This window comes from Xenopus tropicalis, chromosome 5 (assembly GCF_000004195.4).
Source record: "Xenopus tropicalis strain Nigerian chromosome 5, UCB_Xtro_10.0, whole genome shotgun sequence".
NCBI classification, from domain to species: domain Eukaryota; kingdom Metazoa; phylum Chordata; class Amphibia; order Anura; family Pipidae; genus Xenopus; species Xenopus tropicalis.
The window spans coordinates 73770025-73784930 of record NC_030681.2 but is presented as its reverse complement, the minus strand read 5'-3'; the positions used below and the strand labels follow the sequence as shown (position 1 = coordinate 73784930).

At 37.4% G+C, this 14906-nt stretch overlaps 1 protein-coding gene across 3 annotated transcripts in view; it reads right to left on the bottom strand.

Moving 5' to 3' along the window:
* Positions 1–14906, bottom strand: part of cep85l (centrosomal protein 85kDa-like) — a 135865-nt gene that overhangs the window by 86459 nt on the left and 34500 nt on the right. For all 3 annotated transcript variants that reach the window (XM_031902964.1, XM_031902962.1, XM_031902963.1), the window contains exon 2: positions 7393–7554. In XM_031902964.1, the coding sequence (XP_031758824.1) occupies positions 7393–7554 (162 nt within the window). The remainder of the gene's footprint in view (positions 1–7392; positions 7555–14906) is intronic.

Sequence of the window (14906 nt, the reverse complement as noted above, 5' to 3'; positions counted from 1 at the left end):
ATATGTAACAAATGAAAATCTGCAAAATAATTGCACGTGTCATCATATATGTCTTTGATGCAGGAACAAAGCTTAGAGACAAAATTAATCTATATTAACATTCTTAAATGATGTCTCCATATACTAATCAATGTGCCTCTAAATTGCTTCCTTTATAGGGCTCCATGGGATGATGCACTTGTCAGGAAGTAGCCATTTTGCTTATACTCACACTGGCTTTTAAGCAATCATTACAAAACTCATCATTCATACAGATCCATATTTTACCATCCATAAAATGTTACAGTAGCACTGAAATGAAATGTAATATTCAAATAGAAAAAAAAAAACCACTAGGACGCAACAAAGCACTAAAATGCATCCATTTTGACGGGATATGGGATTTTATTTTTATGCAGCAACAACATTAACACTCGGGAACCATCTGGTATCATTGCCTTCAATGGAAACCAGAAACCATCAGGGCTGCTTAAATTCCACTCTGCAAAGCTAAAGTATGTGTGTGTAGGAATAGGCAGTTTCGGCACTCACAGGATTTTAGCGATCGTGCTGCCTATAATTAGTCTATAGAAGAGGAGTTCCTGGGGTCACATTAAGGTACTAATACTTTGCACTTACTTGCGCTGTTGCTATGGAGCATTCCGACCGTAAGACGGGGGCAGTGTCTTGCAGTGAATAACAGGTCAGCTCATAACCGCTCCAGTCCTACGGCAGTTGATATTTTGGTTGGCATTAGTAGAAGTCAGGACGATCGGGCTCAATAACAACACCGCACACAAGTTTGTAAGATTTATTTCTTTGTGCTATTTTATTTAAATCTTGTCAATTACAAGTTACGGGTTGTTCACTGTTCAACATGTCTATTGGCGCCATGCTATGTATTTAAAGACTGCTTTGTATACTCTCTTGATTCCCTGACGAAGATTCCAGTAGGGAACTGAAACGTAGGACTAATAAAACTCACCTTTTGCATCCTATCAAGTTTTGTTGTCCTTTGTTGATCGCTAAAATCCTGTGAGTGCCGACACTGCCTATTCTTATTTTACTACTACAGCTCTGGCACCAAGGTATTGTTTAAATTTTCCGGTGTGCTCTCCATTCGGTGTTATATATTTATTGATACGTGGAACTAACATTTCAGCTGTGTCCACAGCCTTTGTCAAAGTTACAATGAATGAGAAAATCCCCCCTGAAAAACCCAAAGTGGTGAAGGTAACAGTGATGTCATAAAGTGAGACACAATATAGACCAGAAAAAGCAAGGAAATAAAAACAAAGAAGATAGGTGAAGTGAGGAAGTTAAAGTTAAGAGCAATAAAGTAGTGGAAGTAGAATGAGACGGTATGGGAGACCCTATATAGCTAAACTGCAACTTACCGATTAAAGCCTGTAGCAGAAGCCAGAATATGACATAAGGGTTAGGGTAGTGTGATTTTAAGATCAGAACTGCTATTTAGATGCGTGGACCCGTACGCGCAAGTGACTTTAGTTTTAAAATCACGGAAATTACCAGCATCGGTGGCCGGAAATAATAGTATGGTTTTAAACACGAGAAATTACCAGTATTGTTAGCCGAAACCAATAGTACACTTGGTGAAAATAGATCAACTGTTGGAGCAATTGTTAGAAAATGGAAGAGGCTAAAGACGACTGTCAGTCTCCCTAAGACTGGGGCTCCATGTAAGGTTCTGGAGTGGCTAGCCAGTCTCCAGACCTAAATCCAATAGAAAATCTTTGGAGGGAGCGGATACTACTGACAGATCTAGGGGAGATCTGTGTGGAGCAGTGGGCCAAAATCCCTGTTGCAGTGTGTGCAAACCTGGTCAAGAACTACAGGAAACGTTTGTCTTCTGTAATTGCAAACAAAGGCTTCTGTACCAAATTTTAACACTGATTTTCTCAGGTGTTCAAATACTTATGTGCAGCAGTGCTATACAAATACATTCCTTAAAAATCATACAATATGATTTTTTTTTAAATGCTGTCTCTCACAGTGGGAATGCACCTACAATGTGAATTTTAGACCCCTCCATGATTTCTAAGTGGGAGAACTTGCAAAATCGCAGGGTGTTCAAATACTTATGTTCCTCACTGTATGTCAGTACAGCGTTCCTAGGTATACCATCTTCACAGAGAGCAGGTTTATAGCAGGGACCGTGTGCAGTAGACAGTATAGTACTGTAAGGTAGCGTAAGGAACGGGTCATATCAAAACAACAAAATAAAATTTCAGTCTAAATGAGAGAGTAAAATATAAAATAATGTGTTCCCTTTAACAACACAATAAGATGTGTATGGATTACCAAAAACAGGAGAACTTAACTTGAAACTACTTTTTGAAAATAGGGACAATTTAGGCCCCAACAATACTCAGACAGACTCTTTGAAGTTCACTAAAATAAATATGGCCATATCTGTAAAATTTTATACCAGGGACTTAAAACTTACATGAGCTATGCATATTTATTTGTAATAAACACACCAGTTTCTGCGCAAGTTTTTCAAGTTATACAGCTATTTATTCAAATTTTACTTGTGGCTAAGGAATTAAAAAGTTTGCAGCCTTTTTTCCATTTGCGGGTTTCATTTTTACACAACAGGGTTATAAAAAGAAGCAATTAATTTTAATTGTATGCTGCTTTTAAATCACCATCATAAATATACTTTTAAATGTGGCAGATGAACCATTATCAGTTACAGTAACATATATGCTAGACTGAAGGAAGATCAGCTTAGCATCATAACAAGTCTACTGTACAAGCAATGGAGACAACAGCATGAGACATGAGGTAACAGGCTACAAATCTACCAGAAATACATTTAGAAAAAAATGAAGTCACTTCCCACCCGTTAAAAATAAGTCAACTGCACAGCTATTAAGTTACCACAGCAAAACACTAAACTTGCAGGCCGTTTTTCAAAAGGAGAATTACAAACTGAAAGGCCTTTTTTTTTTTTTCTTATAAATTAACAACAATGTGACTGTAATTCCTCACAAAGTCTATAGAGTAATACCTCCTGAAATTTAGGACTGACCCTCTAGGGCACACCAGAAAAAAATGGGTGGGGAAACCCAGCTAGAAGAATGTCTGAATTACTTTTAACAATGGTTTCATATAGATGTATCTGAAACCTTGTTTTCAGACAATTCTGTTAATAGCAGAGCTGTCAGTTGATGTCCGATGATCTTCGTACCTTGCTTTGCAGTGTTGACCTTCTGTGGGCTTGGTCTTAAAAGCTCTTGTGATACCATGGGTGCGGTTAAAAAAGGGGGGTTGTCAAAACTGACTTCCATTATTGGCCATCCACCATGTAGGCCAGAAAAATTCCAGCCCTCAGTACCACAGAAGTTGGACAGCACTGCACTAAAGGGTTAAGTCAATGGGAATACCTTGGCAGTTCATCTGATTAATTAAAAGACTCAGGTTTCAGCAGTCCAATATCACAGTGTTAATAAAAAATAAATGACACTAGCCCACCATCTACCGAGACCCACAGGAGTAAAGAAATCTGAAAGACCTTTCTTGCCTTTTAGGACATAGAAGCAGGCCTGCTCATGTTTCCCGATAGCTACAGTTTGTGCTTCTTATGGTAACATCATCCCAAAGGTGTACTTCCCCTGACATTGCTGGTAAGGAGTCATTACAAACATTCCATTTAATGGAAAACACACATCAAATGCCAAGTGGAAGGTAGCATCATAAACCAAGCTATTGTCTTTTTCCCCAACGGTAAACAACAGTAAGGAAAAAACTTCCTCTTTAACCCACTAACTGCCCAAACTCCAAAAACTCAAGTGCTATCAAAGTAGATTTATTGCACAGTGGCAGAGTGGCCGCGCCACCTGGTTACTAAATGGTTAAATATATTGGCACATGGATTGATTGTGGTAATTCTGACTCTTGTTTTTTTAAGTAGCCTAGAAGCAATGCCAAATACCCCAAAGCAGCCCCAAAGGTTAAAATCACTGGCTAGAGAAGGATTGTCTAATTAAAAACAGAAACAATTAGGCCCTTTAAGGGATATTTATGGCCCAAACCTGCTCAAGGTCTCCAAAGGCTTTTTTGTATGATATACTCGTTTTAATATAATCTAGCCAAATATGCTGTATAAGAAACAACTGGTCTGCAATGTGTGAACCTGTACCGTTATATCTTTTCTAAAGATATGAAATAATTAAATAAAATCTAAATGGTGAAAAAAATGCACATGCTAAGCGTGCCAAGGGCTGCTCTAAAGGCTTGGCAGATGCTCATTCCCATAATCTTACAGCAGGGATCACTGCAAAAACTCCATGTCAACATGGAGCACTGGTAGGCAAATTTACTGGCATGGGTTTTCAATTTCAGAGGGATCCAGAACACTTGGAGTTCCCAGTACAAAGTCTATAGACTAATTCTTGCTGATGCCCTTTACTTTAGGTTTTTCAAAGTCATGCAAAGTTTCCTCCTGCTGGCAACTTTGCGCAAAACCTTAAGCAATGCGTGGGCCTTTCCACCAGAGATTCCCTTTTGCTAGTTGAAAGGATTTTTATATACTTAGTACATGTTACACACAAAGCCACAAAAACTACAGCAAAAAAAACCACAGAGATGCCACACAAAGCAGCATGTGTTTGAATGTAGCACTGTATATTACTCTTTCATTCATGCTCATCTGTGCTCCAAAATGTAATGAGCATCATTTTTTGAATTCCACAAAAGAGAAATACCATTGCAATCCTTGAACAAACAGTGTGCATATTATTTAGCCTAGCACAGCAGGCTTTTGTGTTTCCTCCAGATCCTTGGTAATGGAGCATTACATTCTTAATCATAGCATTGTGGCTTTATGTCTGGACTGCTGAACTGCTTATTCAGTTATTAAACAATGCTCTTGGAGATTTAACATTGTGTATGGAAAACAAATTCTCCATAGCCTCATTCCATTGTGATCCTTAGTTTCTCAATGCCTTTATCTGGAGTGTGCTGCTCAATTCCAAAGTCTCATTTCTTTTCCAAAATTGTTTTGCATGTATGTAAGAGCAGAGAGTTCAGCTGCAACAAGTATATCTTCACACAAATGAGGAAAATGGGATTTGTAGCACTCAGATCATTGCTTTTGTTTTCTAACATGTAGGTGACCGTTCAAATCCAATTGCTGATTGGTTGCTATGGGTAACACCACCAGTGATGTTTCTCTCCAGTGATAATAAATACACCCCTTTAGAGAGGACACCAAGTACTATTTTCAGATAGGTAGAGCAAGCCTGGAACCTATTCAAACACAGTGTCACAGAATCATTAAGGGCACTGGCAAAAGGAACGTTTAGAAACCCACAAAAAAATCTATGCAACTGCGGGTGAAAAAACATTCCTAGTTTCCTTCCCACCGTAAATAATGTAAATTGCCAGTGGGGAAACATAAGTTGCTATGCAAGGAAGGTTCGGGTTTCTTAAGGAAGCTGAAGTAACATGTATGTTTCCCCACCAGTAATATACATTATTGCCAGTGGAAAAGCATTTTCAGATTAGTGACACACAAGAGGAAAGATTTATTGCAGGCAATTTATCTCCTAGCGTGCCATCACCCTAAATAGGGTTCCATGTATTCTAGACATTTGGCACTACCAGACATTTTTTTTTCGTTCTGGACAATGGCTTCACTACCATACAGAAGAACCTTTTTGACAGGGGTGCCTATTTTATGGGGCTGCTTTTATTGATTTATTAATTTTACTAATTTGAGGTGGGCTGTCAGCCAAGTGGGCAGGGAAATGGGGGGGTAATTGGGAATGAGGGACAGCTCCGGAGCTATGCCACTGGTTTCTAAACTGATAAAATGACACAGTTTTAGACAGGCTGCTGCAGGAAACTAAGAATATCCAAAGCAAAGGCATCAACATTGGTTGTACTGCCTTTTTCCTAAGGTGCCAAGGACAAAAAATTCTGAGCTATCAATTTGACAAGAACTAAAATATATATGCAAAATTATATGTGCTTTTGGAAGAACATTAGAAAATGTACACAATGCTATTTATTTAGTTTAAATAACTCCTGTTAGTTAAGCAATCAAAAGCACCGGCCTATGGTCAGGTAAGTGATTAAAATCACTGGGGGCTGCTTATAAGTTGTACAATGCTATTTTTTTTTTATCAGGAATGATAAACAAATGCACACAATACAGCATAAGCAAAATGGTAAAATACTTTTCATTAATGCCATAAAATGTGTAACAGTAACTGTCTACACTGCGCTAGCAAATAATATTTGCACATCTGATAGCCTGAAAAGTGCTGAAGTGTGAAATGCAACTCATATAACCTCTGGCAAGAGCACTTTCCCAGACAACATCAATAATTCATCAGCTGGATCTTATCCTCTCTGTGACTGTCTCTACAATACCTCATCTTTATCTGGTAAAGCATTTGAATATTGATTGATTTGGTTTTTGATGGTCAGAGCAAAGCCAATGAGAATGGGACTTATCCTTGAACTTTAAAAACTGTCTGCTGAAATTAAATGAACGTATACAAACTTTAAAAAGTATTAAAATAAGTAAAAAATATATATATTTTTACTGGTATTGGTAACTGGTCCTTTAAGAGGGTGCCCTTCTTAATAAACTTTCTTTACAGGGCTAGTGCAGTTATGGACTCATAATTTAATTTAATCTAACTCATGATTTAAATACTGTAGTATTTGTAGTGCATGTTCCCTAGCAAGACATATAAACTGTATTTTGGGGCGTTTTATCCCACTGAGAGGTGATTTTGCATGGCTGACCCATGTACTGTACCATTATCTTTATGGGTGCATGATTTCTTTGCAATAATACAGGTTACTTTTTAAAAATGAAGTGTAAGACAGTCAGATATAAATTACCAATAGCAAATGTAGTTAAGGTAGGATTCTGTATGACAAAAGTCTACCATGGCAAAGTAACCTGTTGCATTATAATCATTTATATTAATTAAGGAGGCACCAAACCAACTTATTTTCAAATAAATTTTTTTTTTGCCAAATACCAAATCGGATGCAAATCATAATTGGCATATTCAAATCTGACATCAGTTTAAAAAGGTTATTGTTTGTGAACAAAACATTCACATTCAGTTAATAGTTACATGATTTATGGATCTACCAAAATAAATCCAAACCATAAGCAGACATGGATATTTCCGAATCCTGGAAAAAGTGCTGGTATTCAGCCAAATACTAAACAAAATCCTGGATTTCGGGCAACCACAGATTTAATTGGTCTAGTACAGTAAGAATATTGAAAGTAAACATCAGAGTGGGTGCTTTAGGTTAATACATGGGACAAATGTGCCTTGAATGAAATTTAAGCTCTAAGGCTCTGCTTATGATGTGTGCACTTGGGTGCATACATTATTTTAAACCATCTCCACTCACCTTCCAGGCTGTCAGAGCAAGATGTCCCTATACCAGTATCTCCACTGTCAGATGTTATGCTGAGTCGCCTAGTGTGACTTATCCTGCCACTGGGTGAAGCTGCTGAAGAATGCCACAGTGCATCAGAGCCAGAGAGCCACACTGAGGAGGATAAATCAGAGCCTGAAATACACAAAAAGAGCTTATTATAAACAAAAGTTTATTTACTGTAGATGGGGTTTAAAACATGATTGCAAAATAAAATACCATTTTTTACTAATATAAATTTCTGGCAAACAAGAACTACCTTTTAAAAAGATATTACTTGTTTTGATAAGTCAATTAAAAACTAAACCAATCATAAGTCCACTTGAATTTCCCTTACGGCTATCTGGCCAAATCGAACATTTATGAGGCCCCCCACACATGGCCAATAATCATCAGGTTTTGTCCAAGAATGACAGATGTATGAAACATTTCCCTGCAGCTGCACAAGAGACACTTACTGGGATAACACAGACTCCAAATATATTTCCAATCTCAGCACACACATATTTATATTACAATTCATTGGCACAATATTGTTTTTCACACAATATGCCCCCTTTAAAAATTTAAGGGACTTCACTACGTTTACCTCTTTCTTCTGTGCTTCTTCTCGTAGGCACAGTACAGAAGGAATATGTCAATTTTTGAGCAAATGAGACAAATCCCACTGTGCCCTTATAATGACTTTTCATGGTCCAGTAACAGTTGTAACAAACAACAATACATTCTGGGTGTGCTCTGCATAATACTAGTAAAAAAAGACAATTCTTTTAAGTTATAACAATAGGCAAAACCTGTTTTATGCACACCCGTGCACCTAGGTGCCTTTTCTATGTATGTCTCATTTACTACATCTGAGGAAGGGTGGTTACCCCCCAAAAGTTTGTGTTAGCCATATTTTTGTAATAAATAGATGTTGTCAGTGGTGTAACTTCAGGGGCCCAGGCCCGCACCTCACCAAAATTTGTGTGTGTTTTATTTTTCCAAGAACCCACCCTTCACCCCACACCATATGAAATTGCCCAGACCACCCACCCCCAAAGTGGCTTCAAGGTATGTTAAGACACTGAGTAACTTCATTCACCATCAAGCATTCACATAGTGATATTACACACAGTATGATCAATTTTAGCAGAAGCCAATTAACCTGCCTATATGTTTTTGAAAAGCTTATGGAAAACCAAGTACCCAGAGGAAACCCACACAGAGACAGGGCGAACTTACAGACTGCTTGCAGAAACATCAGTGACTTATGAGCTATGGGTGTACTAGCCATATTGTCGCACCTCAGTGAATAACAAATTAAAATATGCACAAGATCCTCAGCAGATATACAACAAGGAAAAGCAAACTTTAAAGGGATACTGACACATTTCTATAACTGTAAGGAACACGTTAGTATTACTCACAATGTAGAGCTACACTATTGTCTTTGTGGAAGATTTACCCTAATGGGCTTATTTATCAATTTTTGGAGTTTGTGAATTTGAGTTTTTCTAAACCAAATAAACTTGCATATGGAATGCTTGATTATTTATTAATGTGGTAAACTTGTGCAATAAAAAAACTCAAATAAAACTCAAATACTTGAATATCTCAAATTGAAAATAAGGCTTGACTTTGCCTAGGACAGCTTGCAAACTTTTAGATGGCAAGGTTTTACATTCAAGTTTTTGTTTTTTTTGCAGTTAATATCAGACATTCGAGTTTCTGAACCATAACTCTAATTGTGCTAGTTTTAGCGCTAAAAAACTTGGAAAAAAAGTCTACATCCCCCCCAACCAGGGAGGGGGTTGTATTTTACTAAATCAATAGTGCAATGTTAGAAATACAGACACATTAACATTAACAGTGTCTTGAGGCACACATAGAGCTTTGATGCCCACGGGAGATTGCAATCTGTTAAAAATAACTTTTAATGCAGAAGAATGGATATTACCATGTATAAAAAAAAATGCTGAATAAGGCATTTTTCTGGCTGGATTGCTGCTAAAATTTCAAATGCAGCAATCCCGATTCTTCTTCTGTAAAAGGCTACTTATTTACTCCAGATATGGGAAAAATACATTTTTCAAATATTACAAATCATTTAAAAGTGAAAAAACTAGAAATTAAATTAAAAAGGACTACTTTGATGGAATTTTTATTTCAATATTTACATCTATCTCGCTTTGTTGATTTTGATAACACACTTTTCAATGTCCTATGAAAAGGCAATTCTATTTATCCATTAAAAAAAATTATTTTAGGCTTAACCCCGAGATGATTAAAAAAATGTGGAAATATTTGTGTGTGCAGTAAGATCTAAACTTGTGTGATGTTTTGCAGTTTTAGGTATTACTGGGCTCCATAGCAAACCCTCGAATATAAAACAGCACTTGTACTGGTAACTTAGCTAGAATAAATCCATATTGAAGGCAAAACAATTCTACACCAGGACAAAAGACAAAATGAATACTTAACAAACAGACAGTTTATATCATATTAAGTAGCATATTAAAGAATCTTTCCAAACTGGAATATGAAATATATATATATATATATTTATATATATATATATATATATATATATATATATATATATATATATATATATATATATATATATATATATAGTAAATATTGCCCTTAGAGATCACCTGACAGGAAATAATGCAGCTCTAACTTTACCAGGAAGTATCGTGAGAGTAAAAGAAATAACTTTGTCCATTATGTGAACATACATGTGTGCACTCTAATCTTATCTTATTATCCCAGGGGGTGACCCTTCCTACTTAAAATTGCAATTTTCTGTTAGAAAATACTACTAAAAATACCACTATAAAGTTCGTTCCCACCCTCCACTGACATTCAGGACATTCAGGACTGAATCGTCAGATATGGAGGTAGAAACAATAGAAATTCTACCTCCTTCTGCCGATTCAGCTCTGAATATCAGTCAAAATCTTTTAACCTGGCTGATTGACGAGTCAACCGATATCCGTATCCTTCTGCGATATTGGGCGCCTCGTTGAGGGGCCATACACGAACCGAATACGAAACCATCATTGGTGCGTGTATGCCAAGCTTTAAATAGTTAAGAAGGTGTTATAAACGGTTTTGATCTAATGTTTTTGAGTCAAAAGCCAGCAAAGTAAATGTAAACACAGACTCCTTCAAGAAAGAGCTATACCTGAGAACCCATATCCGTTACACTGTGCTACATTAAATCTTAAACAGTACAGAAACTGAAAAACTAGTAAGCGTTATTTGGTATTCAAAGAAACTCTTTGTGTACTCTCCACCTGAGCTAGAATGCTAAAGACAGATGATAAATAAAGGCTCCCAAGGATCATCCCCCACATGCTCTGCCAGTGTAGCCGTGCCAGTATAGCACTGCCTGGTACAGAGATGTGCAGATTCTCAGCTGCTGAAATTCTGAATGTGACAGCTGGAAGGGCCTCAGGCTAACAAACACACAGCGGCAGACAGTTGCTAGTACAGACAATATAGCACATTATTACATAAGCACCCTAATTATTTTCCCATTTTTGTGCACAAAACATCAGAAAGAGAACTGACATTAGAATAAAGACTACAGATATCTATTGTACAAGCTGTAGCTGAGTGGACAAAGTGGTAACCCTTAAGCAAATGGACCCTCCCCTTCAACCCAGAAAATGCATCATACCAAAAACCAGGGAAAGCATTCACATGGGGTCTTTATGTGTGCCAGATATACGCATACATCCATTATGTCCAATATTACGTTTTATTTGAGGTTTTGATTTCAAAACACCCAAAACAGCATTGATTATCCACTTACAGTGGCTATTATTCAGAAAGATTCAAAATTTGGAATGACCAACCCTTTTGTAGTTTGTTTAAAGGAGAATCGCTTACCTTGTACCCCAGGTTGGTGCCCCTGTTAAGAGAGAACCACACCAGCCCAGGGTAGCTGCAGTGTTTCCTTCTTCCGTGTTGGTGTGCTTGCACATGCGCAGTAAAGTGAAAAGCCGAACTTTAACAACAAAGTCGGCTTTTCACTCTATTGCGCATGTGCCGGCCCAGGCGTTTCGCCGGCAGAAGATACAAGGAAGCGCTCGTTACAGGTACCCTTGTGCGGACTTCTCCTGACAGGAGCACCAGCCCAGGGTACAAGGTAAGCAATTAAAGTCACTTGAGGGTGCCTAACATTTTGGCACCCCCAAGTGACTTAGCCTTTCCTTCTCCTTTAAAGCAAATAAGATTTATTTATATCATTTCCTTTTTCTCTATAGCAATAAAACAATGAACTTGAATTTAATGGTAAATAATCTACATAATGTTATGCTGGTGGCAAAACAACTAGTTAAAAAAGTTGCTTTAGAACACAGAAAAAAAGGCTTAAACATACAGAGAGTTTGCTTCTTTGTCTTCTCCTTCTCTCTCTTTCTTGCTTTCTTTGTAACATTTGTTTTGAAAATGCAAAATGAAATCTTATTTAAAAAAAAAGACATACAGAGAGAGGTACAGAGAGGGGTAAAAAAAGATAAATTAGGACATAGGACTGGTGCATATTTTACCAGCCTGGCTGATTAACATGGTGCTTGATGCCAGTGTTTTTTTAGAGGGAAGAAGGCTAAAAATATATAGGGTGGTAGGGGGGACTTAGGGGCCCACTCATTAAACCATAAATTTTTGGCAATTAAAAGCACAACTGGATTCGGAGTAACCACGATAATTTCTGATGTGTGAAAATTGCACGAAAATTCTTTTCTTGGTCGTACGAAAATATTGTGGTTGCGATCCGAAAGTCACAAAATTTTCGTATCCGAACGATTGTAAACGGCGCTAAAACCTTTCTGGCTTTGAAACAAAATGTATGATGTTGTAAGCCTCAACGGCAGTCTACAGTCCCAACCTGGCGAAAAGATAGTCACGATACCAAAGCTTGAATTAATAACTAAATAAATAAGTTAGAAAAAATACTAATTTTTCTCAATCGTGGTCAAGCGTGCTTTAATGAATGGGCCCCATAGTCTATCAGATGACAATGAACTAGAACAGCCATTCACAGAAGATGAAGGGAGTTTTAATTCAATAAACTGGAGGCTTAAATCCCAGTTTTAAGAAAATCAATAAACTTTGGAATTGGAGTCTTTCAGATATTTCCTTCTAGCCTAGTTTAAAGGGGACCTGTCACCCTAAGAAATAACTCCAAATTTTTTCTTATTGTTAGTTGAGCAAAATAAACTTTACTTACTCTATATAAATAATATAAATCTTGTTTCCTTCCGTATTGGAATTACTCAATCAAAGCAAGCAGGCAGGCACCATTTTGTGGACACGGTTATGAAGGCAAACTTTGTATCATGCCAAAATCTTGTTTAATGTGCCAGAATGGGGGGGCCTTATTGCCATGCCCATGCACTGGTTACACAGTTAGATGAGGAGGAGGGAGGGGAAAAGTGAGATGTGCAGTGACATCTACGTAGTGCTGAACGGAAAGCTAAAGTTATTGTCTGCCCCGCCTCTATGCCTAAGGCATAGAGGCGGGGCAACCAATATATGATTGACAGCTGGGATTTTTAAATTCCTTTACAATGGGTTTGGATGTGTTAATATAAAAATGAATTTGGGTAACATGTTTAATTTGAAAAGGACTTTTATTATACAGCTTTTTATGTCTGGGTGACAGGTCCACTTTAAGGTTAAAACCCATGTAACAAAATATACGAGATGCCTTAGGGCCGTGACACACGGGGAGATTAGTCACGCCGCAACATATCTCCGTTGTCACGGGCGACTAATCTCTTAAGAGGAAACTTCGGCGACTTCGAAAATCGTGGCGCAGCGTATGCCATCCCACCGGCAATTTACATGCTAGCCGGTGGGATGGCATTGCGGGGAGATCAGTTGCCCGCGACAACAGAGATTTGTTGTGGCGCGACTAATCTCACCGTGTGCCAAATCGCTCTGTCAATCAATGTAATGACGTCTGAGAGAAAATAAAGGCTGTCTGATCACAGAGAATACTTGAAAAAAAGATATGGATATAACATTGTAGAACAGTGATCCCCAACCAGTGGCTTGCGAGCAACATGTTGCTCCCAGTGGCCTTAAAGTAGGTGGCCATTTTTAACTTCGAGGCACGTTTTGGAAGTACAATGACACAGTTTTACTCCAAGCAGAGACTCATGTAGGCTAGCAATCCACATGGGGCTACCAAATAGCCAATTACAGTGTTTATTTGGTCTAACTACAGACTTTGTGGGTCTTAATACACTGGAAATTTACTACGACTACTAGCTCTATTAAGGTAAATGTGAGATGCCTATACTGAGTAGTACAAGTCACAAACAGTAAAAAAGTAAAAACATATTTAGAACTACCGTATGTAATTCATGAGCGCAAGAGATGTATTCTGCATATTCTTTTAATTACAAACACATATTTTACCCTTACTTTTTTCCCTTCCTTATCCATGTACTAAAGATAGTTTGTGTAAAAAGATACAAGATGATCATTATTATACAGGTATGGAATCCCTTATCCAGACTCTCATTATCCAGAAATCTCCAAATTACGGAATGCCCGTCTCCCATAGACTCCATTTTAATCAAATAATTCAGAATTTTTAAACTGATTTCCTTTTTCTCTGTCGTAATAAAACAGTACCTTGTAATTGATCCCAACCAAGATATAAAAAATCCTTATTGGATGCAAAACAGTCCTATTGGGTTTAATTAATGTTTTATAGATTTTTTAGTAGACTTAAGGTATGGAGATCCAAATTACGGAAAGACCCCTTATCCGGAATACCCTTGGTGCCAAGCATTCTGGATATTGGGTCCTATACCTGTATATGGAAGTTTATCTATAGACTGTTAATTATACTACCTTCTTCTCCTGCTACATTTGTTCTAAAGAACCAGGGAGAAGCAAAATAATTATATAAATATAATTATATAATTATATAAATATATACAGGTATAGGACCCGTTATCCAGAATGCTCGGGACCAATGGTATTCCGGATAAGGGGTCTTTCCGTAATTTGGATCTCCATACCTTAAGTCTACCAAAGAATCAATAAAACTGCAATTAAATCCAATAGGATTGTTTTGCATCCAATAAGGATTATTTGTATCTTAGTTGGGATCAATTACAAGGTACTGTTTTATTACCACAGAGAAAAGGGAAATCAGTTTTAAAATTCTGAATTATTTGATTAAAATGGAGTCTATGGGAGACGGGCATTCCGTAATTCGGAGCTTTCTGGATAACGGGTTTCCGGATAAGGGATCCCATACCTGTATTTCGTAACAAAAACAATAGGCATATGAATTAGACCTATTCACTAAAATCAAGCCGATCAAGGGAGTACACTGCTGCTACATTTCAATGTTCAGTTCTTATATATAATATAGATTGCATTTTTAGCCCTAACAGCTGCCAATTCTTCATTTAAAGCAACTTTACTAGCAATCAGATATGGTTTCAGCAACAGAATAGAAGCAGCTGAAG